Source organism: Acinonyx jubatus, chromosome E2, assembly GCF_027475565.1.
Source record: "Acinonyx jubatus isolate Ajub_Pintada_27869175 chromosome E2, VMU_Ajub_asm_v1.0, whole genome shotgun sequence".
Classification (NCBI taxonomy): domain Eukaryota; kingdom Metazoa; phylum Chordata; class Mammalia; order Carnivora; family Felidae; genus Acinonyx; species Acinonyx jubatus.
This window is the reverse complement of record NC_069396.1, coordinates 45,836,675-45,863,542: the sequence shown is the minus strand read 5'-3', so window position 1 is coordinate 45,863,542 and position 26,868 is coordinate 45,836,675. Positions and strand designations below refer to the sequence as shown.

The 26,868-nt window shown below is 55.4% G+C and overlaps 1 protein-coding gene across 2 annotated transcripts in view; it reads right to left on the bottom strand.

The window, feature by feature from the left end:
- Positions 1-26,590, bottom strand: part of RYR1 (ryanodine receptor 1) — a 116,684-nt gene extending 90,094 nt beyond the window's left edge. For both annotated transcript variants that reach the window (XM_053209974.1, XM_053209975.1), the window contains exons 1-24: positions 26,443-26,590; positions 21,502-21,621; positions 20,288-20,392; positions 19,131-19,205; positions 18,957-19,035; positions 18,581-18,693; positions 18,177-18,270; positions 17,046-17,139; positions 16,816-16,890; positions 16,177-16,333; positions 15,886-16,050; positions 13,847-13,968; positions 13,152-13,347; positions 8,992-9,127; positions 8,814-8,909; positions 8,612-8,730; positions 7,578-7,711; positions 6,822-7,063; positions 6,072-6,264; positions 4,410-4,626; positions 2,725-2,829; positions 2,407-2,510; positions 1,930-2,013; positions 816-1,123 (exon numbers count right to left, since the gene is read on the bottom strand). In XM_053209974.1, the coding sequence (XP_053065949.1) occupies positions 816-1,123; positions 1,930-2,013; positions 2,407-2,510; positions 2,725-2,829; positions 4,410-4,626; positions 6,072-6,264; positions 6,822-7,063; positions 7,578-7,711; positions 8,612-8,730; positions 8,814-8,909; positions 8,992-9,127; positions 13,152-13,347; positions 13,847-13,968; positions 15,886-16,050; positions 16,177-16,333; positions 16,816-16,890; positions 17,046-17,139; positions 18,177-18,270; positions 18,581-18,693; positions 18,957-19,035; positions 19,131-19,205; positions 20,288-20,392; positions 21,502-21,621; positions 26,443-26,490 (3,181 nt within the window). In that variant the 5' untranslated portion in view covers positions 26,491-26,590. The remainder of the gene's footprint in view (positions 1-815; positions 1,124-1,929; positions 2,014-2,406; positions 2,511-2,724; positions 2,830-4,409; positions 4,627-6,071; positions 6,265-6,821; positions 7,064-7,577; positions 7,712-8,611; positions 8,731-8,813; positions 8,910-8,991; positions 9,128-13,151; positions 13,348-13,846; positions 13,969-15,885; positions 16,051-16,176; positions 16,334-16,815; positions 16,891-17,045; positions 17,140-18,176; positions 18,271-18,580; positions 18,694-18,956; positions 19,036-19,130; positions 19,206-20,287; positions 20,393-21,501; positions 21,622-26,442) is intronic.
- Between the last annotated feature and the right edge of the window lie 278 nt (positions 26,591-26,868).

The window sequence follows — 26,868 nt, the reverse complement described above, 5'->3', positions numbered from 1 at the left end:
TGGGTGGGGAGTGGATCCCAAGGCACTGAGAGGTTGGTGGAAGACACCAGAGAAGGTAAGGGCCTCGGGGGGCTGGGGGAAGAGGGACGATTTCTTGGTGTTATAGGAGAAGAACTGGTGAATCTCAGACTAGCCAGAGGTGGAAAGGACCTACTCAGTGAGACTCCTCCCCCACCCCCTCTTCTTAGCAGTCAGAGCCCTGAGAGAAGAGATGCTGACAGAGACAGAAAGTCGGGTCTGTCACTGTCATGGTCTAGGGTTAAGGGTCAAGATTAGGGTCGATGTTTAGATTTAAGCATCTAGAGCCAGATCAGGGAGAGAGTGTCAGAGTCAGGCTCTAGGAGGGGAGAGAAATTGGAGTTGGGGACCACAGCCAGGATGGGTGGTTGAGGTTGGGATTGGGATAGGTCAGGGGTCAGGGTAAGGGTAGGGGTTAGAAGCTCTCTGAGCTCTTGGCTGGGTCATGTTGAAGCTGGGTCATGTTGAAGCTATGGTCCAGAGGTTAGAGGTTAGGAGTCAGTGTTGGGGGTCAGGAATTGGAGTCAGGGATTAGGGATAGTGCTCACTGGGCTCCTGACCTGGCAGCTCAGTGTTATAGCCATAGCCCAGGCAGGGCTTGTGTATGATGAAGGTCAGTGGTCAAGATTGGGTTCAGGTCGGGGTCAGAGTAAGGGTCACGGTTATGGAGTGCAGAAAGGCTCAATGTGGTAGATGTAGCCCATTCAGGGGCTGAGTCAGGTCAGAAATCAAGGGTCAAGGGACGAGGTCCGCATCACGGTAGGAGTCAGGGTCAGGGACCTGAGGTCTGCACTCACTGGGCTCCTGGTCAGGCGGCTCAATGTTGTACCCATAGCCCAGCAGGGTGCGCACGGCCTGGCAGAGGCTGTCCCGGTTGCTGCGCTTGGTGGCCTCGTCCAGCAGCCGATAGGGCACGAGGCGAGGGTTTCGGCGCGCTGCGATGTCCTGCACAGCGCTGTAGCTCCAGCCCTGGGCCACACGGTCTCGTGCCCACACGTTGTGCCCATTCTCTGCCAGCCGGTCCACCAGCGTCATCTGCGCCGGTGTCAGCCGCACGTGGCTCAGGTCTAGTGGCGCCGGCTTGTACCCATTGCTCATCATGTACCTGTGGGTGTGGCAGGGCTTGGTGAGATGAGACCCTCACCTCCACCTCTGGGCTCTGCTCAGTGAGATCTCTGACCTCTGACCCTTGCTCCAGGATTCCATGATCCTGAGCTCTGAGTTTTGGAATTGTTGACCTTTGATCTCTGACATCAGGCTTCTATGACTCTGTTGAATAAGCTTTGAGATACTTGGCTTCTTTACCCAGGATCCTGTGAGCCTAGCAAGGGCTTTCATGTCACTGACCTCTGGCCTCTCTGACCCCTGCATTGTGATTTTGGCAGCCTCCTCTTCAACCCTGGAACTCTGACCTCTCACTTCTAACTTTGAGGTTTCTTACCGCTGACCTCAGAACTCTATCACTTCAAATTCCTGGCTTTAGAGTCCTTGACCTCTGAACGCTGACCTCTATCCCCAAGGACCTCTCACCTACAATTTTAGGGTCCCTCACTTATGACTCCAACAGCTTCTCACCTCTTTCTATTGACTCCTTGACTCTGACTTGGAGAAATTACCTCTGTTCTCTCATTTTCCCTGATTCCATGGCAGACCTTGACCTTGGGTCCTGACTCACACCCACTGTCCCTCTGGGACTCCTGCCTCCATAATCCTGACACTTCCTCAGGACACTCACCACTGACTCCAGGCCCTGACACCTTGTCCTGTGACCTTCACCCTAACCTATGACGCTTTGTCTCTGACCTCAGCCTCATACAAGACCCCTCAACTGCCCAGCCCTTATCACGTCATCCCCAGGCCCCCCCCCCCCAAGCTCTGTTCCCCAGAGGGACCCGGGCCACTGGCACTCACGTCTTGGGGAGTTTGGTCTTCTTGAGGTTGTCCTCCGCCTTCTCATCCGCCATGCCCACATGGCAGCCCAGTGCCAGCAGAGTCCTGGGGCGGGGTGGGAGGGCAGTGTCACCTCACATAGCCTTCCTGCCCCTGGCCTCCCCTCCCCCAGCCCGGCTTCCCTCCTCCCCCGCCCTTGTCGGTTTCTCACATCTCTTGCTCTGACTTTCTGGGTGTCTGTCCCCATCCCTCTGTCTCAGTCTCTGTCTCTCTGGCTCCTGTCTGGCGTTGCTTCTTTGTCTCTGTATCTCTTTGACAGTGCCCATCTTTTCCTGTCCACTTACTTCTTTCCCTGATTCCACGTCTCTCTCTCTCTCTTACTGACTAGCTCTCTAGTCTCTCTAGCTGTCTGTCTCTGCTTCACAATCCCTGTCTCTCCTTGCCCTCCTCCTCACCAGCAGTCGGTCCCAGGCCCCTGCTCCCTGCGCCCCCCCTCACTTGAGCGTCTCCCCCGACATCTGCAGGTTGTAATTCCTCTCGGGCTCTGGTAGGCTGTGGAAGTCCACAAGACACGGGTGCAGCCTCTTATTGTCATCCCGAACCTGGAGAAACCCCAGTGTCAACTTTCAGGGTCCCTTCCCTCCCCCCAACACTCCCAGACTGTGGCCCCTGACCTCCTGCCCTTAGTTCTGCCACAAGAACCCCAAGGACGCCCTGGTGCCCTAAAGTCCCTTCCCCCAACCACTGGCCCCTCCCTGCTCACTCCCCCAATGGCAAGTCTAGCCTGAGTCCCTCATGCTGCAGGCGGCCCCTCACCGGGCCATAGGTCCAGCCCTGCTCGATGCGAGTCAGCGCCCAGAGTTCATGGATGTTCTCTGCCAGCTTCTCCCGAATGCGTTCCAGATGGGGAGGCAGGACAATCTGGGGGCAGGGAACGTTCATGAGATCCCTGTGTTCCTTCCAGGCTGCACCATGACCCCTCTCCCCAAGGACACGTATGAGCCCTGGACGGTTACCCCAGATTTTCCCTGCTATTCTGAGCCCTGCTCCTCATCACCATCACCTGACTCCAGGGTTGACACTCAGTCCAACTGAGTAAGGACTTCGAATCATGGAATTAAGGAATTATCTAGGAATTGGGACTCTCTCCCCCTTTGGACTGGTTGTTCCATGAGGACAGGGCCTGGGGCTGCCTCAGTTTCCACCACTTCCCCAGCCCATCCCACAGCCAGGCTCAGAGGAGATGCTTGGAAAGTGGTTGCTGAATGAACGGGTGAGTCTCTTTCCTTCTTTGTACGATGAGGATCAGAACAATACTTACCTCATAAGGATTCAGTGATATAATCCAGATAACTACTCAATCCTACGTAGTTTATGTAAGTGCCTGGCGCACAGTGGGTGCATAATAAATATTTATGTTGTTAGTGTTCTACAGACAAGAGATAATGATGGTTCGGACCAGGGCAGGCCATGGGGGGAAGCAGAGGGGGTGGGAGGGATGTCCAGGAGGCCAAGTGGACAGCCCATGAGGCTGAGAAGCTGGGGGAGCAGGAGGGAGACATCCAGAAGGGGGCCCAGGCTCTGTCCTGGCTACAGGGGATGGCTAGTTCACCATGAAATAATATCACTATTGCTACTGATAACACTAACTGTATTGAGTCCTTCCTATTTACTCAGGACCGTGCCGAGCGCTTCACAGATATTAATTCATCTGACCTCCACAACTGTGAGACAAGGTAGGTTCTGTTGTTATCCCCCTTTCCTCACAGATGAGGAAACTGAGGCACAGAGAAGTAAAGCCACATACGTACGGTAACACACAGAAAATCAGACCCTCGTGGTCAGGCTCTTGAACACAACTTATGTGGCCTCCAATAGGGACATGTTTGGGGGGGAGTGGGGAGTTCAAGTTGGGACAGGAGGAGTGGGAAGGCCCAGATGGAAGGGATGCCAACAGACTAGTGGAAAAGATCTCAAACTTTGGAATCCGCACATGGGTTCAAATCAGCTGTGTGGCTTATAGAGGTTGCTTAACTCCTCTGGGTCTCACTTTCTTCATCTATAAATCAGGGGCAATAATAGTCTTTTCTTGGGGCGCCTGGTTGGCTCAGGCGGGTGAGCATCCAACTCTTGATTTCAGCTCAGGTCATGGTTCTCACGGTTTGTGAGACTGAACCCCACATGGGGCTCTGTGCTGTGGGCACAGAGCCTGCTCAGGACTCTCTCTGACCCTCCCTGGTGTGTGTGCACATGCTCTCATGCTCTCTCTCTTAAAAAAAAAAAACCCAAAAACTTTAATAATTGTCCTTTCTTTAGGGGGCTATAGTGAGGACCCCCAGAAAGTGGGATTCTGTCTTCCGAGAGTTCTTTGCCTCCACTCTGCCTCAGCTTCCCAATCTGTCGTTAAACAACAAGATTCCCAGCTTCCAAATCAGCTCCCCACCTCCCTGACTCCTAAGGGAGTTTGTCTCACCAGGAAACCCTTGCAGGGCAGGCAGTACCTGGACAGTGTCCACAGGGCAGGGCACAAAGTCAGTGTGTGAGAGGCAGCGGCTGGGGCCCACCAGGTGGGGCCCTCGAGGCCCCTCCCGCCGATACTCCTTGATGGGCTCCAGATGAAGTCGCTCTCGAGGGAGCACAGCTTCATGGCATGGGGCATAGCCAGGTGGAGGAAGGAACTTGAATTCGCCATGACGGCCACCAAGAAGGAACCGTACCCTGAGTGGGAGAGTGGGGTCACTGGTGAGGCAGATTACAAGGGGAATCTGTGCTCAGTGGGGGTAAGGGAGCAATCCTGGGATCTGTGGAAAGTTCTGGGAAAGATCACCGGGCAGCCATGGAGTCATGGAGGTCATTTAAGGTCAAAGAGAAGGTCTGAGGTCAACGAGAATCAGTGGAAAATCAAAAAAAGGAGGGGGCACCTGGGTGACTTAGTCGGTTGAACGTCCAACTTCAGCTTGGGTCATGATCTCACAGCTTGTGAGTTCGAGCCCTGCGTCAGGCTCTGTGCTGACAGCTCAGAGCCTGGAGCCTGCTTTGGACTCTGTCTCCCTCTCTCTCTCTCTCTCTCTATGCCCCTCCCCACTTGTGCTCTCTCTCTCAAAAATAAATAAACATTAAAAAAAAAAAAAAGGAAAGTGTGGGTTCATTGGGAGTTAATGCAAGGTCATAGAAAGATCCACTGGAATAGACCTTGGCTCAATAGAATGTTTGGGGATACTGGAAGGTTTCTGGGAGACCAAGAAGGTCATCCGGAAATCATGGAAAATCTGGTGTAACTATGAGATAACCCTAATCACCACTGAATGGACACTGGGAAGCTCTTTACAGAGCTTGGGATCATTGGGAAAAGACTGAGTTACTGAGAGACCTTTGAAATAACTGGGGATATTGAGGAATTATGGTCACTGGGGGATCATGGAGTAATTAGAAGATCACTGGGAGATGCTGGGATCACTGAAAAGCGGTTAAAAGCATGGAATCATTGGGAGAATCCAAGATAATTTGGGGGGTCATTGGGAGGGTCTGGGTCATTGGAAGAGAGCTGTCAGGTTCTGGAGTCATTTGGAGGTCACTGGAACGACATAGAGTCATTGGGAGAGTCTAACATCATTTGGGAATTAACTGGAAGAGTTTTTTTTTTTTAATTTTTTTTTAACATTTATTTATTTTTGAGACAGAGAGAGACAGAGCATGAATGGGGGAGGGTCAGAGAGAGGGAGACACAGAATCTGAAACAGGCTCCAGGCTCTAAGCTGTCAGCACAGAGCCCGAATCGGGGCTCGAACTCACGGACCACGAGATCATGACCTGAGCCGAAGTCGGACACTTAACCGACTAAGCCACCCAGGCGCCCCTGGAAGAGTTATTAGAAGGTCATTGTGCAATTTGGAGGACACGTGAAAGTCGCTGGAAGGATATGGGGTTGGGAAGAAGCTGAGGTCTTTGGGAGGGTCTGGATCAATGGGAGGACACTAAAGTGTTTGGGACCATGTAGAGATCACTGGGACCTTCTCATAAGGATCTGACCAGTCAGTCCTGAGGGTAGGCTGCCCAGTGAGGGTAGGCTCCTGGCCTTATAGTAGGCCATGTTGTAACTAGGGAAGGTGTCTTGGGACAGTCCCAGGTCTGGGGCCTGGCAAGGGGCAAAGGCAAGTCCTCACTTGACACCAGCCGAGAAACTGACAACAGGGAAGAAGAGTCCATCCAGGTTGAAGGCCTCAAAGACGCCCTGCACAGGACAGCCATTGATTCGGAAGGAGATGGATGGCACGCTGAGGTCCAGGCAGCAGCTGACGACATCCTCAGGGGCCAGGAGGTGCTGCCCTGGGGAAGTCACTGGGCGTGCCACGTGTCCTGCACCAGGGTCACAGGGAAGAGTCAAAAGTCAGGGGTCTCAAGACCTCACTGGTCAGAGTCTAATGGTCTCAAGAGGCAAGAGGCAGATATTAGAGAATCTCATGGGATCTGGATCCTGGAAACCCTAAGGTCAAGTGTTCCCATGGAGGGTCCTGGATCTCTGAGATAAGGGAGGAGGTCAAGGTTCCCCTGAGGTTAGGGTCTTGAGAGCTGTGGAGTCAGAGATTACAGTCATCCTGGAGTTAGAATACTGGAACCCTTGGGGGCTGGAAGTCAAAGGTTAGAAGTCATAATGATCTGGGCAGTTTTCAAGGATCTCTTGGGTCAGAGATCATACATCTCCTGGGGCCAGAGTTCTGGAGACTATGAGGAAGCAGGTTAGGGGCAAGATTCTGGAAGCGTTAGGGTTGGGGTCTTGGAAAATTAGGAATCAGAGGTCAAAATTTGGCCTCTTGTGGGGATCAAGATCCCAAGAAGCCTAAGGTGTATGGTGAGAGTCTGAGAAGCTCTGGGGCCAATGATCAGGGATGAGGGCCCCCGGAAGGGTCAGGTACCTGTCCAGAGGTGCAGCCCATCAAATCCGTAGGAATAGAGGTCATCACCGACCCCGTTGCCGCCCCAGCCCTCGCCGCCACCGGGGTAAGGGCTGTAGCCCTCAGTGAGGGCCCAGCCCACCCGCAGGTGGGTGGCCTGAGCTGTCAGGAATGGAGCCACCTCGTCCACCATCACCTCAAAGTACCATTTGCCGTACTGTGTGGAGCCCTCTGCTCGGCCCACAAAGATGTTGGGGCGGATGCTGCAGGGAAGATGGGACAGGAGAGGGGGTGAGGGAGAGGTGGGGAGCAAAGCCAGGTTGTTGCAGGGGTGGGGGGGGGGAAGAGAGAAGAGAAGGAGAGATACACACAGGAAAAACAGAAGGCAGAGACATGGAGACAGAGAAAGAGAAAGCAGAGACAGAGACCTCAAAAAACAAAGAGAGATGGGTGAGAGACAGAGAAAATGAAATGGAGGAGAAATAGAGACAGATACAGAGGGAGATAGATAGCAAAAGGAGCAAATGCAGAAAAAGACAGAGAAAGAGAGAGGAACTGACAGAGGCAGAAATGGAAGAGGGAGAGAGGACAAGAGGAGGGGGGGCTGGGGGTGAGCTGGGGCAAGAGAGGACATCTGTGAGGACCAGGTGTTAAGTCTTGGGGTGGGAGACCGAGAAAGGGACATCCACCTGAGTGTGGAGTCTCTGATCTGGGAAAGGGTTAAGAGGTCTGGGGTCAGGGTGAGGTCAGGCTGGGGTCAGGGGTTACGGGCCAGACCTGGTGACATAGTTGATGAGGCTTGTCTGCAGCAGAAGCTCACGGCCAGGGAGCAAGTTCTCGGTAATGAGATCTTGGTTGGAGCGCACGGCCACGCCATTGCACACACAGAGGGAACACAGCACATCGAGCACCTGGAGGTCAAGGTCAGAGGTCAGGTTGTGAGAGCACCAGGGCAGGGAATCCGGGGTGGAAAGTCAGAAGTTAAGGATAATGTGCCAGGACAAGAGGTGGAGATTTTGATGGGCAAGGAGGTGGTGGAAGTGCGAGGTCAGGGCTCACAGAGGAAGGTCAAGGGTCAAAGAGAAAGGTCAGGCCGGGGGCCGCAGGATCTGGGGTAAGACGTCAGCAGTGTTAAGGAAGGAGGGACTGGAGTAGGAGGTGAGGAGTCAGAGGGAGGAGGGAAAAGGTTGGTTAGTGAGAGCAGGGGGGTCAGGAGGAGATTTTAGATCAGCAGGGGCTGCACACATGTGTCTTCGGGTGCCAGGTGGATAATGTACATATGTGAGGTGGTTAGAAATTGTTCAGTGGGGGGGGGCGCCTGGGTGGCTCAGTCGGTTGAGCGTCCGACTTCGGCTCAAGTCATGATCTCGCGGTCCGTGAGTTCGAGCCCCGCGTCGGGCTCTGTGCCGACAGCTCGGAGCCTGGAGCCTGCTTCGATCCTGTGTCTGCGTCTCCCTCTCTCTCTCTGCCCCGCCCCGACTCACACTCTGTCTCTCTGTCTCTCTCAGAAACAGGTAGGACCTGTGGCGAGCTGGAGGGCGTATGTGCAGCCCACCTAAAGACTACCAAATCAGAAATTAAAAAATAAAAATGTTGCAGAGATCTAATGAAGCACATCTGTGGCCCAGAATCCATTTAAGAACTGTAAGTTTAAGACCCTTGTGTTGAGATGGAAGCATGTGGGAGTGGAGTCCAGGTAAGAGACAAGATGGGGGGGAGAAAGGGAGTGAGGGAGGTGGAGGATTCCGGGGCCCTGGGAAAAGGTCAGGGTTCAGAGTTCAGGGGATGAGAGGTCAGGGCGAGGGGCCAACCTTGTGGTTCCTCCCGTGCTTGTCCAGGAGGGAGATGATGGACTTGATGTGGTTCTCCTGGATGATATTCAGGACCTCAGGACTCTCGATCAGGACACAGTACAGCACCTCCAGGATCCCTGTGCAGGTGGCAGAATGGTAGGCGAGTGACTGCGGCCCTCCCCTGTGCCAGCCCCTGTCCCCTCCCCCTGGGTTCTCCTACCAGAGGAGGCCTCCAGCCGATCAAGCTTGCTGACCAGCCAGTCCAGGTTGGTGGAGAAGAGGGCACAGTTGGTACGATTGCCACGGATCAGAGAGGCTGAGGGTGGAAAAGAGGCGTCAGACCCCATGGCACTGAGGAGCTGGGGTGCTCTAGGGGAAGCCAGAACCGGGCCCCTTACCCAGGAGTTCGTAGAGCAGGTTCACAATCTCTTTCCAGGACTCGGCTGCCTCCTCCCCTGCAAATTCGGCAAAGTGGGCAGCTGTGGTGTAGACATTTAGGCGGTCAATGCAGTTCAGGACCAGGGAGAGCATCCCCTAGGGTGGGGAAAATGGGCGGGTCACCATGGGAGTCCCAGGCCCTCTCTTCCTTGCCCTTCTTGGATTTGCTAATTCATTTAACTTCAACAACCAGCAACTATGTTCCCAGATCCAACAACATTAGCTCCACGTTCCCGTTCACTCCCATCACCCTCCTCTCCTCCTCAGCTCCCCACATCCGTCCTTGTCCTCTCTGCCTTGGTTCCCAACATAATACGTCCTTATTAACGTCAGGACTGCGGCCCCTGGGTGGTTCAGTCAATTAGGCGTCCAACTTTGGTTCAGGTCATGATCCCATGGTTCGTGGGTTCAAGCCCCGCGTCCGACTCTGTGCTGACAGCTCAGAGCCTGGAGCCTACTTCGGATTCTGTGTCTCCCTCCCTCTCTGCCTCTCCCTTGCTTGTGCTCTCTCTCTCAAAATTAAAATAAACATTAAAAAAAAAAAACCATCAGGACTGACTGTGCTTTTCCTTCCCGAAGTTTTCTTTCCATCCTATCCACTTCCAAGCATCCCACTCTGGGTCCTAACTGGCTCAGTTTACTCTCCGCACCAACCACCCAAGAGATTTTTTTTTTTTTTTGCATTTTACATTTTAAACTTTGTCTTCTCTTATTGTGAATTATAACAGGCATACAGAAAAGCGCATACAATAATACATACAGTCAGTTCTTGTTATTCGCGGTAGTTAGGTTCTATAAAGTCACCATGAACACGGAGTTAGCAAATCCTGAACCACTCACCTCTCCCGGGGAAAACACAGGGAGTTGCTCTGAGTCACATTTTCGTCAATCAATACATAATCTTGGCACATATGTGTGTCCGTTTAAAGACACTGATTTAATATATATTGTTGATGCATTAACATTAAATTCACGGCCAACAGCACTCTAACTCCTCCTAAATGAAGCATATCCCCCCCCTTATTTTCTCCATAAGGCCCACCACAGCCTCTTGCCCTCGAGAGCACTAGACAGCACGTTAGCGCTACACTCGGGGGCCACTTTAAACAGCGAACTCAACAAAAAAACACCAGCGTGTGGAAAATGTGGCACTAAATATACTATGAAAAGGACACCTGTTTACAGGCCGAGTGCCGAAACAAGAAGGCGCAGCATCACCCTGTTCAGCCTCAGCCGGGAACATGAGGGCCACCGACACAAATTTTTTGCCACTCCGCACATGTTCACGAATGACCACGAAGATGCTGCAAGTATTGATGTGAGGGTCACAAATAGATTTTAGCAAGCAGGCAAATTTGCAAAGGCAGATCTGTGCACACCAAAGATCAAACGTGTATGGCTCAACAGATACAAAGAACACCTGTGCAACCGTGACCCAAGCCCGGAAAGAGAACACCGCCAGCCACGCAGAAGTCGCCTGGATGCCCCTCCTGACCACACAAACCTCTCTGCTAGGAATAACCGCTGTCCTGGCTTTTGTAGAAATCCTCTCCTTGCTTTTCTATTTTTACCGCCTATGTATGCGTCAGTAAACAGTCTAATTGAGTTTTGCCTGTTTTTGAACTTGGCATACACAATAAGTATTCTTCTGGACATGGAGTCTTTTGCTGGGTGTTATATTTTAAGTTCAAGAACACCGTTTCACGTGTCTGTAGTCCCTTCATTTTCGTTGTGGAGTAGTACCTATATCCGCTGTGTGTGTGAACACGCAACATTTGCGGATCCATGCTGGTGGTGGATATTTGGGCTGTTTCTAGCTTTTGGCCATTACGTATAGTGCTACTGTGACAATCACTGTGTCTCTATGCTGGGGGCCCCTATCACTAGTAAGAGAGGCAGCACACGGGGGTAGAGGGCGGTTGGAGTCACACAGAGTGGCTGCGTCATTAACTAGTTGTGATTTTAGGGAACCTATCCCTCTTGTGGCTCCCAAAGTGAAAGTCCTCACCCATTCGTCACCTCTCTGCCCTCATCTCCTCCCACTCTGCCCCTAGCTCACCCTGTCCCAGTCGCCCTGGCCTCCTCATGGTTCTAGAACCTGCCAAGCACACTCCCTGTGCACTTGCTCTCCCCTTTGTCTCCTCTCTGTCCCTCCCCCAGGTGTACATGTGGCTGCCTCTCTTCACTCAGGTCCCCTCCCTGACCAGTCTATTTTATTTTTTTAAAGTTTATTTATTCTGAGAGAGACAGTGACAGTGCAAGTGGGGGAGAGACAGAGAGAAAGAGACAAAGAATCCCAAGCAGGCTCTGCCCTGGCAATGAAGAGCTGGACGCAGGACTCGAACCCACGAAATCGTGAGATGGTGACCTGAACTGAAACCAAGAGTCAGGCGCTCAACCCACTGAGCCATCCAGGTGCCCCTGTTTTACTTTTCTTTTAAGTTTATTTATTTATTTTGAGAGAGCACGCGTGAGCAGGGGAGGGGCAGAGAAAGAAGGAGAGCGAGAATCCCAAGCAGACTCCACACTTGGTGCTCAGTGCTAGGCTCAATCCCACGATCCTGAGATTGTGACCTAAGCGGAAATCAAGAGTTTGGACGCTCAATCGACTGAGCCACCCAGGCGCCCACTGATCACTCTGTTTTAAGGATTTAAAAAAAAATTTTAAGTTTATTTATTTTTGAGAGTGGGACAGAGAGAGCGAGCAAGGGAGGGGCAGAGAGAGAAGGAGAGAGAATCTCAAGCAGGCTCTGCACTGTCAGCACGGAGTCTGAGGTGGGGCTCAAACCCACAAACTGTGAGATCATGACCTGAGCCGAGACAAATAGTTGGATGCTTAACCAGCTGAGCCACCCAGGCACCCCAAGACCACTCTATTTTAAGTTGCAACAACCCCAGCACTCCCTGCTACTTCCCTCCTTTATTTTTTTCTCAGTACTTATCATCTTATATACCATGTAATTTTCTTATTTTATTGATCATCATCTATCCTCCCCACATGTCAGTTCCAGAAAGACAGAGATTTTTGTCTGTTTTGTTGACAGCTGTACCCCTTGGCATATTTGTTGGGGAGATAGATGGCTGTTATTTAATCTCTCTGAGCTTCTGTGGTCCATCTGTAATATGAGAATTACAACCCCCATAGGGTTATCAGGAGGATGTCATGTATATAGCACCCTTAGCACACAATAATGGCCAAATTCAAAGTAATAATAACCACTAACACCTATATATCATCTGCTACGTGCTGGCACGGTTCTAAACGTTTGGCCTATACTAATTCCACTCCACAAATAAGTTTCGTTATTGTTACTATTATCACTTTTGGATCAGATTGGGGAGTCCCTGGAGAGGAGGAGGGTCAGTTGTTAGCCTTTAAACGAACATGCTCCCCTATCACCCGGTGGGGACATCAGACCTCCGGGCCTTTGTCCAGTCCCCTCCTCCCACCCCGTGCGGTCCCCCTCACTCTGACCCCCTGCTGGGCGGAGCCCGCTCCACATCTTTTCCCTTCTTGCTCTCAGAACACACGGACCCCCCAGCTCCTGACTCCAGCAGAGGACCCTCCCTGACGCCCCAAAACCCACCTCTGGCCCTGCCCCTCCTCCCATGCCCCACTCTGGTTCAGTCCTCCCAACTGCGGGCCGAGCCCCCACAGACACCATTCCCCCCACGCCCCCCACCCCCGAGTCCCGCAGCCTCATCCTCAGACTTCTTCCCAGGCCTGGCGGCTTCTACAGGCTTCGCCTCGGCACAGACCTGCGCTTAGGCCCCGCCCCACTCCGGGGTAAGGGAACAGGCCTGCCCCACCCGCGTCGCTCCGGTCGCAACTCGCTCCCACCCGCACCGCCCCTGCTCTGACAAACGCCCTGCCTTTCCCTCAAGGCCCCGCCCACCACCCCAAATTCTCCTCAAGGCCCGCCCCCTCACTTGTTCCCCAAAGGTCTGCGGCCCCGCCCCGTTTATACAGGCGCCGCCGGCTCTGAAACCACTACAGACGCCTTCAGGTCCCTCAGGCTCCGCCCCGCCCCGCGCCGCGGCCCCGCCCCGCCCCAACATCACTGCGGCCCCACCCCCTCCCTCAGGCTCCGCCCCCGCCCCGCCCTCGCCACGGCCCCACCTCCTCCTGGAAGAGGCTCTGGCGGTTGCGCAGGCTGCGCAGCTTGCTCTGCTTCTCCTCGTGCTGCAGCTCCTCGGAGGGCGGCTCGAAGTAGCCGATGAGGTCCTGCAGGCTCAGGATGACACCCTCGATGGGCAGCGCTGTGCCAGCTGGCGGCCCCGAGCCCCGCGGCTTCCCGCTGAAGCTGTCCAGGCCCCTGTGGGGACGGCGCACCTGTCAGCCAGGAGCCCCGAGCGCTGACTATCATTGAGGCGCTCGCGAGTCCTACCCCCTGCCCCCAAAGGACTCTTACAGACACACCTATTCTACAGAGGGGGAGACTGAGACTCGGAGACAGACAGACATTGGCCTGAGGCCACACAGTGGCCAGCGACAGAGCTAGGACTGGGACTCACTCCTGTGTAAGCACAGGGGGGGTGGGTGGAAGCAGGTGTCAGGGCTGGGGAGGTCCAGGATCAAGGATCTGGGTGTCAGGGGTGATCAGGGATGTGAAGTCAAAATCATGGTTGTCAAGGTCAGATTAGGGGTCAAGTGTACAGAAGTCAGAGGTTTAGAGGTTAGGGATCCTGTGTATGTTAGGGGTGTGGAAGTCAGAGGTGGGATTAGAGGGGTCAGGTGTATGACCACGGGGAGCCTGGGGGTCAAGGCGTGGCCCCGCAGGGGGCGGGGGGGGGCAGAGTGGGCAGGTGGCTCACTTGACGAACTGGTTGTACAGGCCAGCGGTGCTGTAAATCATGCGGGCAGCCTGGGACTCCTCGTGCTGGCAGCGAGTCAGTGACAAGGCGTCGTCCATATGGCCTTCCTGGTGCAGTATGGCCTGGCAGCGGGGGGGGGGGGGGGGCAGAGAGGTCAGGAGTGGGCCCAGCACCAAGGACGGATCATCTGCCCCCAGATCTCCATCCAGATTCTAGCCCCAAAGCTGCCCCCATCCTCCACTGAATCTCTCTGCCAGACACCCCCTTCTATCCCTCTTCATCTGACTCTTATTCTCTGTAGCCCCCCGGCCCCGCCCCGCCCCCCCATCTCCCCTCTGCCTCTGGCTCCATCTCCCTGCCCCCCTTTGTTCCTGTCTTTGTCTCTCTCCCTACGTCTCACATCGCTACCCCATGCTTTGTCTCTTTCTCCCTGTCTTTCCCACTCTGTCTGTATCTCCATCTCTCTCTGCCTTCTGTCTCTATCCGCCTTTGATTCTGTGTTTGTGTCTCCCTCTCTGACTGTCCTGTCTATCTGTCTGTCTCCAGGCCAGACCCTTTCCACCTGTGTCTACTGCTGACTTAACACCCTCCCACCAGAAAGGTGTAATGACACCCTCACTTAACATGTCCCAGGCTGAATGCCTGAAAGCTTCTCTGTAAGATGAGACCATCTTCCAGCTTTCTCCTGAGCTGACCTCCGAGCACCTTGTCCAGTCCTGTGGCTGTAAATGCCACCCACCGCTGACGGCTCCCACTACCTCCCTCGGACCAGGCCCATTTCTATATCCTCTGCTCAGGTATCCAACTACAAGCTTCGTTTTTTTGAAACAAACATCTCCCTAGTCTTCCCAGTCATTCACTCTTTATCGAGGGGCTCTGTTCTACACACTGGATCCCTGTCATCCTGAGCTGCTGACACTTGGCTGTCCCTGACTCAGTTAATGGCATTTCCATCCTTCCAGTGGCTCAGGGCAAAAATCATGGCATCATCCTCGACCCCTGCCCCTCTCACCTCGAGATCCAGTCTGTCAGGAAATCCTGTTGGCTCCGCCCTCAAGCTACAAACATAATCTGCCACTTTCCCCACCCTGGTCCTGTCCACTGTTTTCTCCCACCTGACCATGGCAGCAGTCGCCTCCCTGGGCTCCCTACTCCAACTCTGGGCCTCACCCCAAACTCATCTATTCCCACGAGCAGCTAAGGAACCTGAGTCAGGTCACCTCCCTGGCCTGCTCAAAACTCTACTGGGGTTCCATCTCACTAGGAGTAAAAGGTGGGACCCTCCCCATGGCCCACAAGGCCCCACATGATCTGCTCCCATCTCCTCTCTGTCCTTATCTTCCAAGACTTGTCCCTCAATCACTGCGCTCCAGCCAAACTGGATCTTCTTTCTGTTATTGCAACAAATCAACCTTATTCCAACCTCAGGGCCTTTGCACATGCCATGCCCTCTGCCCAGAGTAGCTTTTCCAATCTTCAGCTGGAAAGCTATGTACTTCATTACAGCTGGTTTATTTACCATGTCTGAGTCTGGGAGGGCAGGAGACAGGTCTGTATATCTCATCTATTTTTCCACACGCACAGCTAGAACAACTGGGGCACTCCATAATTTGCCGAATGTTATTCTTGGTCTGTTTGTCACTGTCTTTGTCTCTTTTTATCTTTTCCATCTCTGCTTCTCTGTCTCTATCTTTCTCTGTTTTTCCGTCTCCATGTCTTTTTGTCTCTGCTTTTCTCTGTCTCTATGTTTCTCTCTCCCTCTCTCTCTTTCCCTGTCCTTCTCCCTTTCTCCCTCTCCCTCTCTCTCCTTCTCCCTCACTCTATTCATTCTTTCCACCCCATTTCTCCTCTCCCTCCCTCTCTCCCCCCTGTATATCTATCCCTCTTTCTTTTTCCTCTCTCAATCTCAGTTTGTCTTTGAGTCCCCATCTTTCTCTCAGTCCTACCCTCAAACTCCTGAAGGCTCAAGCATGATCACCCCTCGGTCTCCTTCCTGCCCCTGCCGGCACCCCCGCCCCTTCCCCTCGCCAGGCACCCACCTTCTTCTTGAGCACGCCAAGCCTCAGGGCCTTGGGGTCTGGGGCCGCATAGGTGAGCCACAGGCCTGAGGCCACATGCTGCACGAAGCACAGTGACTCCCCATACTTGATCTCAGGGGGACCCATGCCGTCCACATCCCTCTTGGGGGCCGTATCCAGCTTCTCCTGCAGGGGCAGGGGACAGAGGTCAGCCTCCTCTGCCTGTGCATTTAATCAGGGAGAGACTGCAGAATGGAGGCTGGGGCCGGATTTGGGGCCCCAAGTGAGGGAGGGCACCCTGACCCCACCGACCTTGGAGATGCGGAAGCAGAAGGAGGTGGCCTTGGTGTGGGCCTTGCTGGCATCGACCACCATCAGGCCCTGGTCCTCGGTGAGCGCCAGGTACCGCCCAGTGGTAACATGCCGGATACGAAGAGGCTGGCCCCAGCGGAGGTGGCTCCCACTCCAGCTGCAAAAGGTGAGGGTGCCGGGGGGTCAGAGGATCCCCCAGTCCTCCCATGGACACCACAGTCTTGGTCCAAACCTCATCAAGCCTCCAGCCTTCTTCCAGGGGGGCCCAAACCTTCCTTGGGGCCCTCAAATCTTTCTTAGGAACCCCTAGCCCTCCTTTGGGAACCCCAGTCCTATCTCAGGCCCTCACAACTTCCTCAGGGCTCCCCAGTGCTCCCAGTTTCCCCAAACCCACCACTTTCTCTTCCTCTACTCCCCACACTTTTACTCGGGAGCCCCAATCTCTCCTCAGGAATGCACACCCTCCCCTAGGTCCTTTTCCTCCAGGACTCTGGGACCCTGAAGACCTTCATCACCTTCTGGGGCCCCCCAGATTTCCCCTCAAAATCCTCCAGTTTCTTTCTCAGATCTTCCTTCAAGACCCTCTCTCCCTTCCCAGGCCCCCCAGGAGCTCTTAGCCCCAGCCCCAGCCCCTCCCACCTGATTCTCAGTGGCTCCAGTCTCCAGAGGGAGCGGGCGTGGGTACACACAGATCCCCCCTCGTAGTGGACGAGTCTGGGGACACGGGAGAGAGTGAGGTCAGGGGTTCAGTCGCCCTCCTCCCAGAATGTGATCCCCAACCCCACCCACAGGGTCCGGGCGCCCCAAGCCTGCTTTTACCGTTCCCCTCCTGCCCCAACACCCCAGGGCCTCTTGTCTCCAACCCAGACCTGCGCTGGTCCTCGCTGTCAGCAGGGGAAATGGTAAGACACTCATCCATGTGTCCGTGAAAGAGGCGAAGGACGTGGCCTCCGGTCACGTAGCCTGGAAAGGAGCAAGGGAAAGTGATCATTGTAGGGCTGGAGCCCTGGACAGGCCTGGGAGCCAAAGTGGAGTTCAGGGGTCCTGCTTCTCCCCTGTGGGAGGTTGGGGATCTGAGTTTTAGGATCTAAAGTGGCAGTCTGAGATTTGGGCTAAGTTTGAGGCCTGAAGCAGGGGTATGAGATTTGGGGTCCGAGGTGGGGAATCTAAGTTTGGGGGTCTGGGTATACAGGGCTGAGGTTGGGGGGGGAATGTGGGTCTGAGTTTGGATTTCTGAGGTTGGGGGTCAGAGGTTTAAGTCTAACATTTCTGGATATTGGGCTCTGAGTGTCAGGTCTTGATTTGGGGTCTGGGTTTAGAGGTTTTATGGTTGGGTCTGAGGTTGGGGTCTGAACTTTGAAGGTTGATTTTGGAGTTCTGAGGTTCGGGGTCTGAAGTTATCGTTGACAGTTTTGAAGTCTGAGTTGGAGAAGCTTCAGAGTTAGAAGTTGGTGGGTTTGACATTAAGGCCTGAGTTTCAGGATCTGTGGTTTGAGTCTCAGCTTGGGTGTGGGGTTTGGGTGTTAAGAGCTGGGGTCAAAGTTTTGGGGTCATGCTTTGGGATCTTAGCACGGGAAGAATTTGGAAGATGATTTTAGATGTCTGAGGTTAAAATTTGGAGATCTGAGGTCAGTTGGCTGAGATTTGGGGTCGGAATTAGAGGTCTTGGCTTGGATATCTAAGTTTGAATGTGGGGGTCTGGGTGTGGGGAGCTGAGGTCTCCGTCTGTATTTGCCATCTAAGGCTTGCAGATCTGAGGGCTAAGTTCCAAATGGGGTGCTCTAAGCTTTGGATCTGAGTTTAAGGGTCTGCCCTCCAGGACCTTGAGTGGGGCATGTGAGTTTTGGAGTCTAGATTTGGGTGTCTGATACTGAGTGTGGGGTTTAGAGTCTGAACTCCAGGGTTCTGGATTTGGGGTCAGTATGGACATGTTTGAGGGGCAAGGTGGGAGGTCTGTTCTGGGGGTCTCCGTTTAGGGACAGGAGGTCTGGGACCCTCACCCTCTTCGCAGCCGGAGCAGATGGGGTTCATGTTCCACAGTGTCTGCATGAAGGAGGCATCCACCTGGAGCTCCCCGCTGGCCGTTGACAGGTGCTGGGGGCAGCCGGGAGGTGGCGGTCAGAGACAGTGGGTGAGAATAGTCCGGAGTCAGAGGCCGGAAACCAAAGGTGGAAGCCGGCAGACAGGGGACAGAAAATCAGAGATCACAGATCAGAAAACCAAGATCAAACTGGGCAGCGGGGCCGGAAAGACCAGAAATGGATGTCAGAGGTCGGGAAACCAGGAATCAGGCGTCTGACCACTGGGGCCAGAGAGCTGGCAAATCAGTGACCGGGAGACGGGGGACCCCGTGCGCCCCCAGGCCTGGGCAGTAGTAGCTATGCCGGGGGGCGGGATTGCTCACCAGGTAGCGCTCTGAGGAGACGCTGACGAGGATGAGGTCGTCCCCAACGCGGACCTTCTCTCCTTCCGACCTCTGCTTGGAGGCCGGGTGCGCCGTCCACCAACAGGCCTCCCCTAGGGAGGGGGCAGGGCTGTCAGGATGAGGACCACCCAGAATGCCCTTCCCCGAGGGGTCCCCAGCCCTCGGCCCCCAATTCTCTTATCACGACCACCCCCTCTCTGCCTCCCGCCCTCACACTCTCTGCCTCGGGTCCCCCCACGCTGGTCCGAGTCTCCCTCGCCGCCCCCGTCCCTGCCCCCGCCGGGCCTGCACCTTCCCCACCGCGGCCCCTGGCCGCAGCGCCCCCGTCGCCGCCCTCCCCGCTCCAGCCCCACACCTGTGGCATCTTCCTGGAGTCCCACGTCGAAGGCCAGCTTGTCAGTCATGGAGCGCGAGGTGGTAAGACAGCTCAGGTACTAGGATCGCAGAGGGGAGTCAGCCTCCTCCCGGCCCTCGCCCCGCCCCTGCCCTCGCCCCGCCCCTGCCCTCGCCCCCTCGCTCTCACACTCACCATGCCGCTGTGCGTGTGCCGGAGCAGGATGGCATGGCCGTACAGGAGTGTCCTGTGTCCCCCAGCCTGGGACGACTGCAGGGGGGAGGGGGTGGAGAGAGGGCACAGAGTGAGACCAGACACCCCCCCCCCCCGCCCCAGGCATCCGGCCTATCCTACGTGGCAATACGCTCCCCATAAAATACCATGCTCGCCCGGACACGAGAAAGCCTTAGCTCAGACCCTCAACAGATTCTTGGCCTCGGTTTCCCCATTCATGGAAGTAGGGGCTGTGTCTCTGAGAAGCCTGTGGGTAGGGTGTTTTCTAGTTCCCAAAGCCCACTCTGTCCTCCCTGCCTCCTTCATCCTGTTGAGCAGGCCCCAGAGTCCCTCAGGGAGGCCGAACCGCTCTTCCGGCTGGTCTCCTGAGAGTCCCCCCTAACTCATATTCCGTGGATCCTGGTCCCTTTCACCGTAACCTGTCATAAGACAGCTGAGCGGCAGCCCATGTGCACCTGGGTAGTCCTACCAGGTGTTAAATATTTGAACATCCCCATAGGGACCCCGCCCTGCGCCGCCACACACGCCGAAGCACAAGGAGCCTGGGCCCCTCCCGGGGTGGGTACATCGGATATACACCCGGTCACTCGATGGCGTCATGCCTCCCATCCTGGCTCTCACATGCCCATGCTCTGAGGGCGCCATGTGATGGGGCCACCTGATCACATGGCAGACCCACTCCTGGAGCGGAGGGGACCCACACTTGGGGCAGGGGGGAGGTGAGAGGAGAGGTCCCATGCAGAGAAGAGCTGGGATCAGGGGCGGAGGGAAGGATGGGAAAGAGGACAAAGGAGCAGGCGGGGGAACGGGTCGGGGGGGCTCAGAAGCCCCCACCCCCTTCCTTCCTTCCTGGCTGGCCTGTCTGGGCTCCACAGCCCCTGACAGCTGGGGTGGGGGAGACCCCCAGCCCCTGTGTGCAGGACGTGGGCCCAAGAGCAGGGCCTGGGGCCAGGAGAGGTGGAAGAGGCAGGTGACACCCAAGGCCAGACCTACCCACTTATCCAAATTGAGGGCCTGTGAGGGGCGGGGCAGAGAGAGGAAGAAGAGCAGGCGGTGAGCGACCCCCGTGGCTTCCCACCCAGCCCTGCCACCGCGCCCCGCCAGGCCGGGAGCCTCACCTCCACGCCAGCCTCCACCGTGTTGGCCAGCATCTCCTGCAGGGCCCGGACCGACAGAGACTGCTCCAGGACGAAGCAACAGATGGCCAGATCGGGGGGCACGTTCTGCGGTTGGGGAGGATGTGAGTGGGGGGTGCGAAGGCCCCTGAGCGCCGGTCTGAATACCCACACCCCTTGGAGACCCAGACCTGGCCCCGGTCCCCGGAGGAGCCCCTGCATCCTGCCACCCCCACGGACACCGGCAACACAGAAGACATGCCTCCTTCCCTCAAACACCTAAACCCTAGCCGAGCCTCATGGAAGTTTCCCACCCCCCACCTATCCCAAAACGAGCCTCAGCCTTCTCTCAGACACGCTGCACCTGTTCCAACGCCACAGGACATGCCTCCCCCTGCAGATAACCCGAATTTCTGCAATCCCAAAGGAGCTCCCCCCCCCCCCGTCTCCTGCTGTCACCAGCAGACGCTCCCAACTCCTGCCTTCTCCCTCACACGCCCATGAACCCTGCTTCCAAATCACATCCAACCTTTCTCCTCCCTCCCCAGTCTCCCACCCAATCCCCTGACTCCCAGACACCCTCCCCTTGGACCCAAGACTCTCTAACCCGCTCAGACCCTTGGCCTCCTCTGAGGCCAAGACGTGATCTGACTCCACGTCCCTTCCCTCTCCCAGTCCCTGCCCTCACCCCCCAGGTCACCTCTTCTCTCAGACCCTGAGTCCACCTTGCCCTTCAGACCCAGGCTCCCTCCAGTCTCAGCCTCTAACGCCCTTCCCACTCGGCCCCCCAGTCCCCTGCTAGTGTCCCCCAGCCCTCCAGGGCCTTTGGCTTTGGATCCAAGGCCCTCTGCCCCCTTAGACACCTGCCTCCTGAGACTCCCGAGCCCCTGCTTCTCCACCCCTACCTGCCTCAGACCTCTGGCCCTCTTTCCTTTTCACCCCCCTCCCCATTTTCTCTCTCATCAGCAGCCACCTTCAGATCCCCTCTTCCTTGAACTCAGGGCCCTCCATGCCCCCAGCCACCCTCCCTCTTCCCTCAGGTCCCCTGCTCTCCCTCCTCAGACCTCCCCTCCCGCCTGCCTGGAACCTTCAGCCCCTTTTCCCTCCCAGCCCCTCTCCGTTTTCTCTCCTAGTAGCACCCTCTCTTCAGACCCACAGCCCTCTTCTTTGGACCCTGGCCTCTGCCCCCACAGACCCCCACACTCCCACACACACACCTGGGCATTGCTGGTGGGCTCCAGGAAGCAGAGGCGGTTGCCAAAGCCCTCGGCCGCCAGGCAGAGCTTGAGCTGTTCCTTGAGCACCGTGGCGCTGCATTGCAGGACCACTTCGTCGTCCTGCGGGCAGAGCTCGGGGTCAGGGCCCCGCGGACACCGCGCCCTCACCCCACCCCTCTCCTCACGGGACAGGTGGCAACTGATAACACCCACCTCACAAGTCATCACACAGGAGCCTGTACCCAGGGCTCCACACACTTCTCACGCCCCACAAGACAGGCACGAGTGTCATCCCTATTTTAAAATGGGGAAACTGAGGCTCAAGAAGGGGGCACAGCTTTCCAAGGCCACATGGCTGATAAGGGGACGGGCTGGGATTTGAACCCCAGTCCAGCTGGCTCCAGTAGGGCCCCCAAGGTGAGCCACTGGGGGTGGAAACTATAAGCACCCCAAGTTCAATGGCTTTTAAGCTCAGCCTTCTCTAATTTCTCTTTGTGTATTGTTTCAGTAATGGCTATCATTTAAGGAGTGCTTTCTTGTCTTTCCCTTTTTTAAATTTTATTTTAGAGAGAGCAGAGAGAGAGAGAGAGAGAGAGAGAATCCCGAGCAGGCTCCAAGCTCAGTGCGGAGCCCCACACGGGGCTCGATCCTACGACCCTGGGATCATGCCCTGAGCCGCCATCAAGAGTTGGACGCTCAACTGACTGAGCCACCGAGGCGCCCCCGAGGAGTTCTTCCTAAGGGTATGTGAATGCAGCTCCAGAGCCCAGACTGGATCCAGGGTGGGCGGGGACATGCCGCAATGGACCCGATGTCATCTCCGGTAACCGCCGAGGTAGGACGGCGACAGATAATGGCATCAGAGCAATGCTACACTTCCTGACGTTGATAACCGTGCTGCGGTTTTGTACGACTGCCCTTGCTTCTTCGGAAACAGACACTGAAGTACTTTAGGAGTGAAGGGTGCCGTGTCCGCAACTTATCCCCAAAGAGTTGAGGGGGGAAGTGAAGTGTAGACCGAGAGAGGGAGGGGGAGAGATAAATCGAGGGTGCCAAATCTTAACCTGTGGGGGAAATGACTTCAGGCCACGTGGGGGTTCTTTGAAGTAACCTTGCAGCTTTTCTCGAAGTTTGAGGTGCTTTCGAGATTATAAGCTGAAGTTGTAAGTAAAATAAAGCGTTTTCGATGGGCTGGGTCCCCTTCCAAGAACTTAACACATATGAACTCATTGCGGAATCCCCACGGCGACCCTCGGAGGTGACCAGAACGGAAACCCGTGGAAACTGGGACCCAGAGGTCACACTGCTGTCACACAGCATAGCTGGGATTTGATCCCAGCTCTCTGTGTCACACTCTTAGAACACTAGGCCACCTCTTCACGTGTTAGTAAAGTTGCCCGTATCTACACTTAGCACTGATATCAATGTACGCGGAGGAGTGGCCGACGCTTTTCCGACAGTCGAGAATGATAGAGACTCCGGCTCTTCACCGCTGAGTCAGGCAGCGGTTGTTTCCTTTTACAGCCGAGGAAACGGGTTCCAGGGCGTTAGGCGTCCCGCCCGAGGCCACAAGGCCTCCAGCCTTTCCATCCGGCATCTCACACAAACGTGCCCCAGTCCTGGGCTTCGAAGCACACGCACAGCCCTCCGTCTGCCCTCAGCCGGGAAGGAAGGAGACGTTTGATGTGTCGGCAGGAGGCCCCATAACTGCTCTGCCCTTGAGTCTCCAACCCCCACATCCTGGCACGCGCTGGGCGCTCGCGTGTGCACAGGGACATAGAGCTTGCACTTATTAAACACTTACTGTCTGCGAGGCCTTACGCTCTGACCTTTTACATTCCTTTGACAGACGTTCATTAAACATCCGCTCTTACCAGGCACTGATCTAGACTGGACACAGAGCAGCGAATGAAGCAGACAAAGTCCCTGTCCTCACAGAGCTGACATCCTTGTGGGGGAGAGGCAATAAACAAGTGAATAATTTGAATGTCAGTGATAAGTGTTATGGAAAAGAAATTACCCAGGGTGATGTAGGAGAGTGGCTTTGGGGGTAGGGGTGTGTGACATCAGTGAGGGGGTGAAGTGACAGCCTCTCCAAGGAGGTGACATTTGAGCTGAGCCTGGTCCAAATAACAAGAAGAAATCAGGCCTGCTCATCTCTGGGGGAAGAACGTTCCAGGAATAGGGGGCAGCCTGTGCAAAAGGCCTGTGGCTGGAGGGCGCTGAGGGCGCTGAGGAATAGAAAGGGAGACGGGATGGCGGCGGCAGCACGAGCAAGGAAGCGGGAGGAGATGAGCTCGGAGACATTTTGCATGGATCCCTTGAGTCCTTATGGTACCTATTTTCGTCCCCACTTTCCGGATTAGGAAACTGAGGCTCAGAGAGAAACATTAAAATCACTTGCCCGAAGTTAGGAAGCAGGCCAATGGCAAAGCCAGCATGTAACCCAGAGACTGGAAGCCTAGTCAGTACACCAAGATTCTCTAACTTTCTCCTGCAGCAGAATGAAGGAAGGTGGCCTGGTTACAAATGCAGCTTCCTTCCTGCCTTAGTTTCCCGCCCGACACTAAGAGCATGATTCTGTGGATCTGGGGTGGACGGGGAACAGGGACCATTACCAGCCCTCAGCAGGCTCTGACGTGGGCCGTGCTTTGAGACACCCCAGCCTCGCACGGCTAGAGGTCGCCACCCACGAAGGGGAAATGAAATCATTTTGGGGGCCGTGCCCCCGTGCTTAAAAGGTGAAATAAAGCGGAGCAAGAACAGCACATAGCAACATGCCCTGCGGTTCCAAGGGCTACCTACATTTTAGGAAACTCGTCTCAGTTAAAAATAGGTGTGTGTGAATGCACCCCATTTGTCCCTAATAGCACGAATTAGAGGCAACCCAAATGTCCATCGGCAGGTAAACCGATAGACAAATTGTGGCATATCCACACAGTGCGATGCCACTCCACAACAAAGAGAAATGAGCTCTCGATGTGCGCCACATGGAGAAATGTCAAAAATGCGCTGGGCAAAAGCAGCAGAGGCAAAGGAGCATATATTGTATATGAGAGCCTAGAAGTGACTAATGGAAAAGAGGGAACTTTCCGGGGTGAAGGAAAGGTTCTATGTCTCGATTATGACGGTGGTTACATGGGTGTGTAAAGTTTGTCGAAACTCACTGAATTGGGACGCCTAAAATGGGCACAATTTATTGGTGTCAATTATACCTCGGTGAAGTTGGATTTTTAAAATATGTGTGCATCTGCACGTAGTAGGTGACAATATAAAATGTATTTCTGACTGGTGGGATGTGGTCCAGAGTGTTTGAGGGAAAAGCCACGTGATCTCAGTAAAGTTCACGAAAAAGGACCCAGTCTGGGGACAAGAGATGCCGGGGCCAGACCTCCAGAACCCAGCACAGGCTAACCTGGCAAGTCTGAGCTCAGTTCTCTTCTTGGGAAAGCAGGAAGGCGGGCTCCCAGAGGCACCCAGAGACGACACTTCCTGGCCTTGACCTTGGGCAAGTGATTCTACCACTCAGGCCTTGGTTTCCCTCAAATCTCCCAGCGAGATAAAGATAGGGCCCTACCTCAGAAGATAGGGCAGCCGAGGATATAATTAGATATCTCAGGAGGCCGAGGCCCTGGGCATGGGACCTGACGCAGAGTGGCTGCTTAAGGGCTCATGGCCATGGCTATGGTCTTATTAGGACCAGGGAGGAGGGGCGAGCCCAACCCATGGTGTCTGCTAAGGGGCTGGAGCTGGGGCAAGAGTCTAGGGTGAAGCTAGGCCTCCTCCCGTGGCCGAATGTCCAGCTGTCCCTATCCTTCACTACCAGCCCCAGCTGTCCGGTCCTCCCTCCCAGGAAACCGGACCCAGCTCATCAGGGTCCTATTCTGGGGCCTGGAATGCTGTGTCAGCATTTCCCAGGGCCTGGGAGGAGGAGGAGGAGAGGGGCTAGTGCAGGGTCAGCAGACCTGGCCCAGAAGAGAGAACATCATCCCCCCCACCATACTCACAGCCCCACACCCAGCTGAGCCACCGGGAGGGAGAAGTGGAAAGGACTCTGAGATAGACAGGCCCTCCCCCCTATCCTCTCCCTGTCCCCTGCCCAGTCCCCAGAAAAGCCAGCTATTCTGGGAGGGACACCTGTTGTTCCAATTCCCATCCCTGCCCCCCAGCCGGGGATCAGAGATGCCAGGAGAGACGGAGCTAGAGAGGCAGAATGAAACGCAGAGAGCCTAAAGCTAAAGAACAAAGAGACAGAGACAGAGAGAGACAGGAAGGCAGAGATGGAGAGACAGAAACACAGAGACAACCCAAAGAGATGAATAGGGAGAGACACTACCCAGAGACCATTAGCAGCCATATTTGGCCCTCCTACCAAAAGGGAGGAGGGAAGAAAGACCTGGAACCCAAAGGAACCCCAGGAGACCCTCAAGGGCTGGGAGTTCAAAGGAATTAGATGCCCCAGCCCACCCCAGCCCCCTTCCCAAGAATTTAAATTAGGTCAGAGTCTACAGCAAGAAGAGAATTAGGCCTAGATGGCGGGGGGGGGGGGGGGGGAGGGCAGGGGAACAGCTAAATTAAGCTCAGGAATTAGAACCACCTTCCCCAAGCGCTGGCTTCCAGGGTGGTGGGGGGGGGGGGGTGTTGCCTCAGCGGCCCCTCTTCTCTGGGACAAATAGCTAATGTCAGAAGAGAGGATGGCCGAAGATCCCCCTCCCCATTCTGCAGTCCCAAATTCTTCTAATTCTCTATGGTGAGAAAGGTGAGCGAGACTGAGGGACAAAAAAAAGGAGAAAGACAGAGTGACAGTCACCCAAGGGACAGAGGAATAGATCGCGAGACTCAGAGACTACGAGCAATCAGGACAGAGACACCCGGAGACAAAGAGACACTCAGAGGGACCGGAGAGATGACCCCAGAGACCCCTAGCACAGAGATACTCACCGTCCTCAGAAACTGGACCTCATCCTCGCCCTCTCCTCCGTCACCCATGATGTCGAGGCCCGAGGGGCGCGGGCTGAGATCGGGGAATAGGAAGAGGGGGCCGCAGGCTGGGCGGGTGGGCTGGGGGTGGGCTGGGGTCGGAGGCCTCTGGGGCACCCGCGAGGTAGATGGAACTGCGAGGAGGACTCGCGTGCTGGACAGAGCTGGGAGGAGGTCCCCGCCCCCTCCCGGTTCCCATTGGGCCAGGACGTCCAAGGCCACGCCCCCTCACCGGAGCCCCACCCGCAGACCCCAAACCTCGGCCGGAGGTACGCGTGGGTGGGGTGGGGGGTTGTAGCCGGAGAGTCTGGAAGGTAGCTGCCCTCTCTCCACCTCCCTGGTAAGGAAGATGCTGTCATTCTCCCATTTCACAGAGAGAAAACTGAG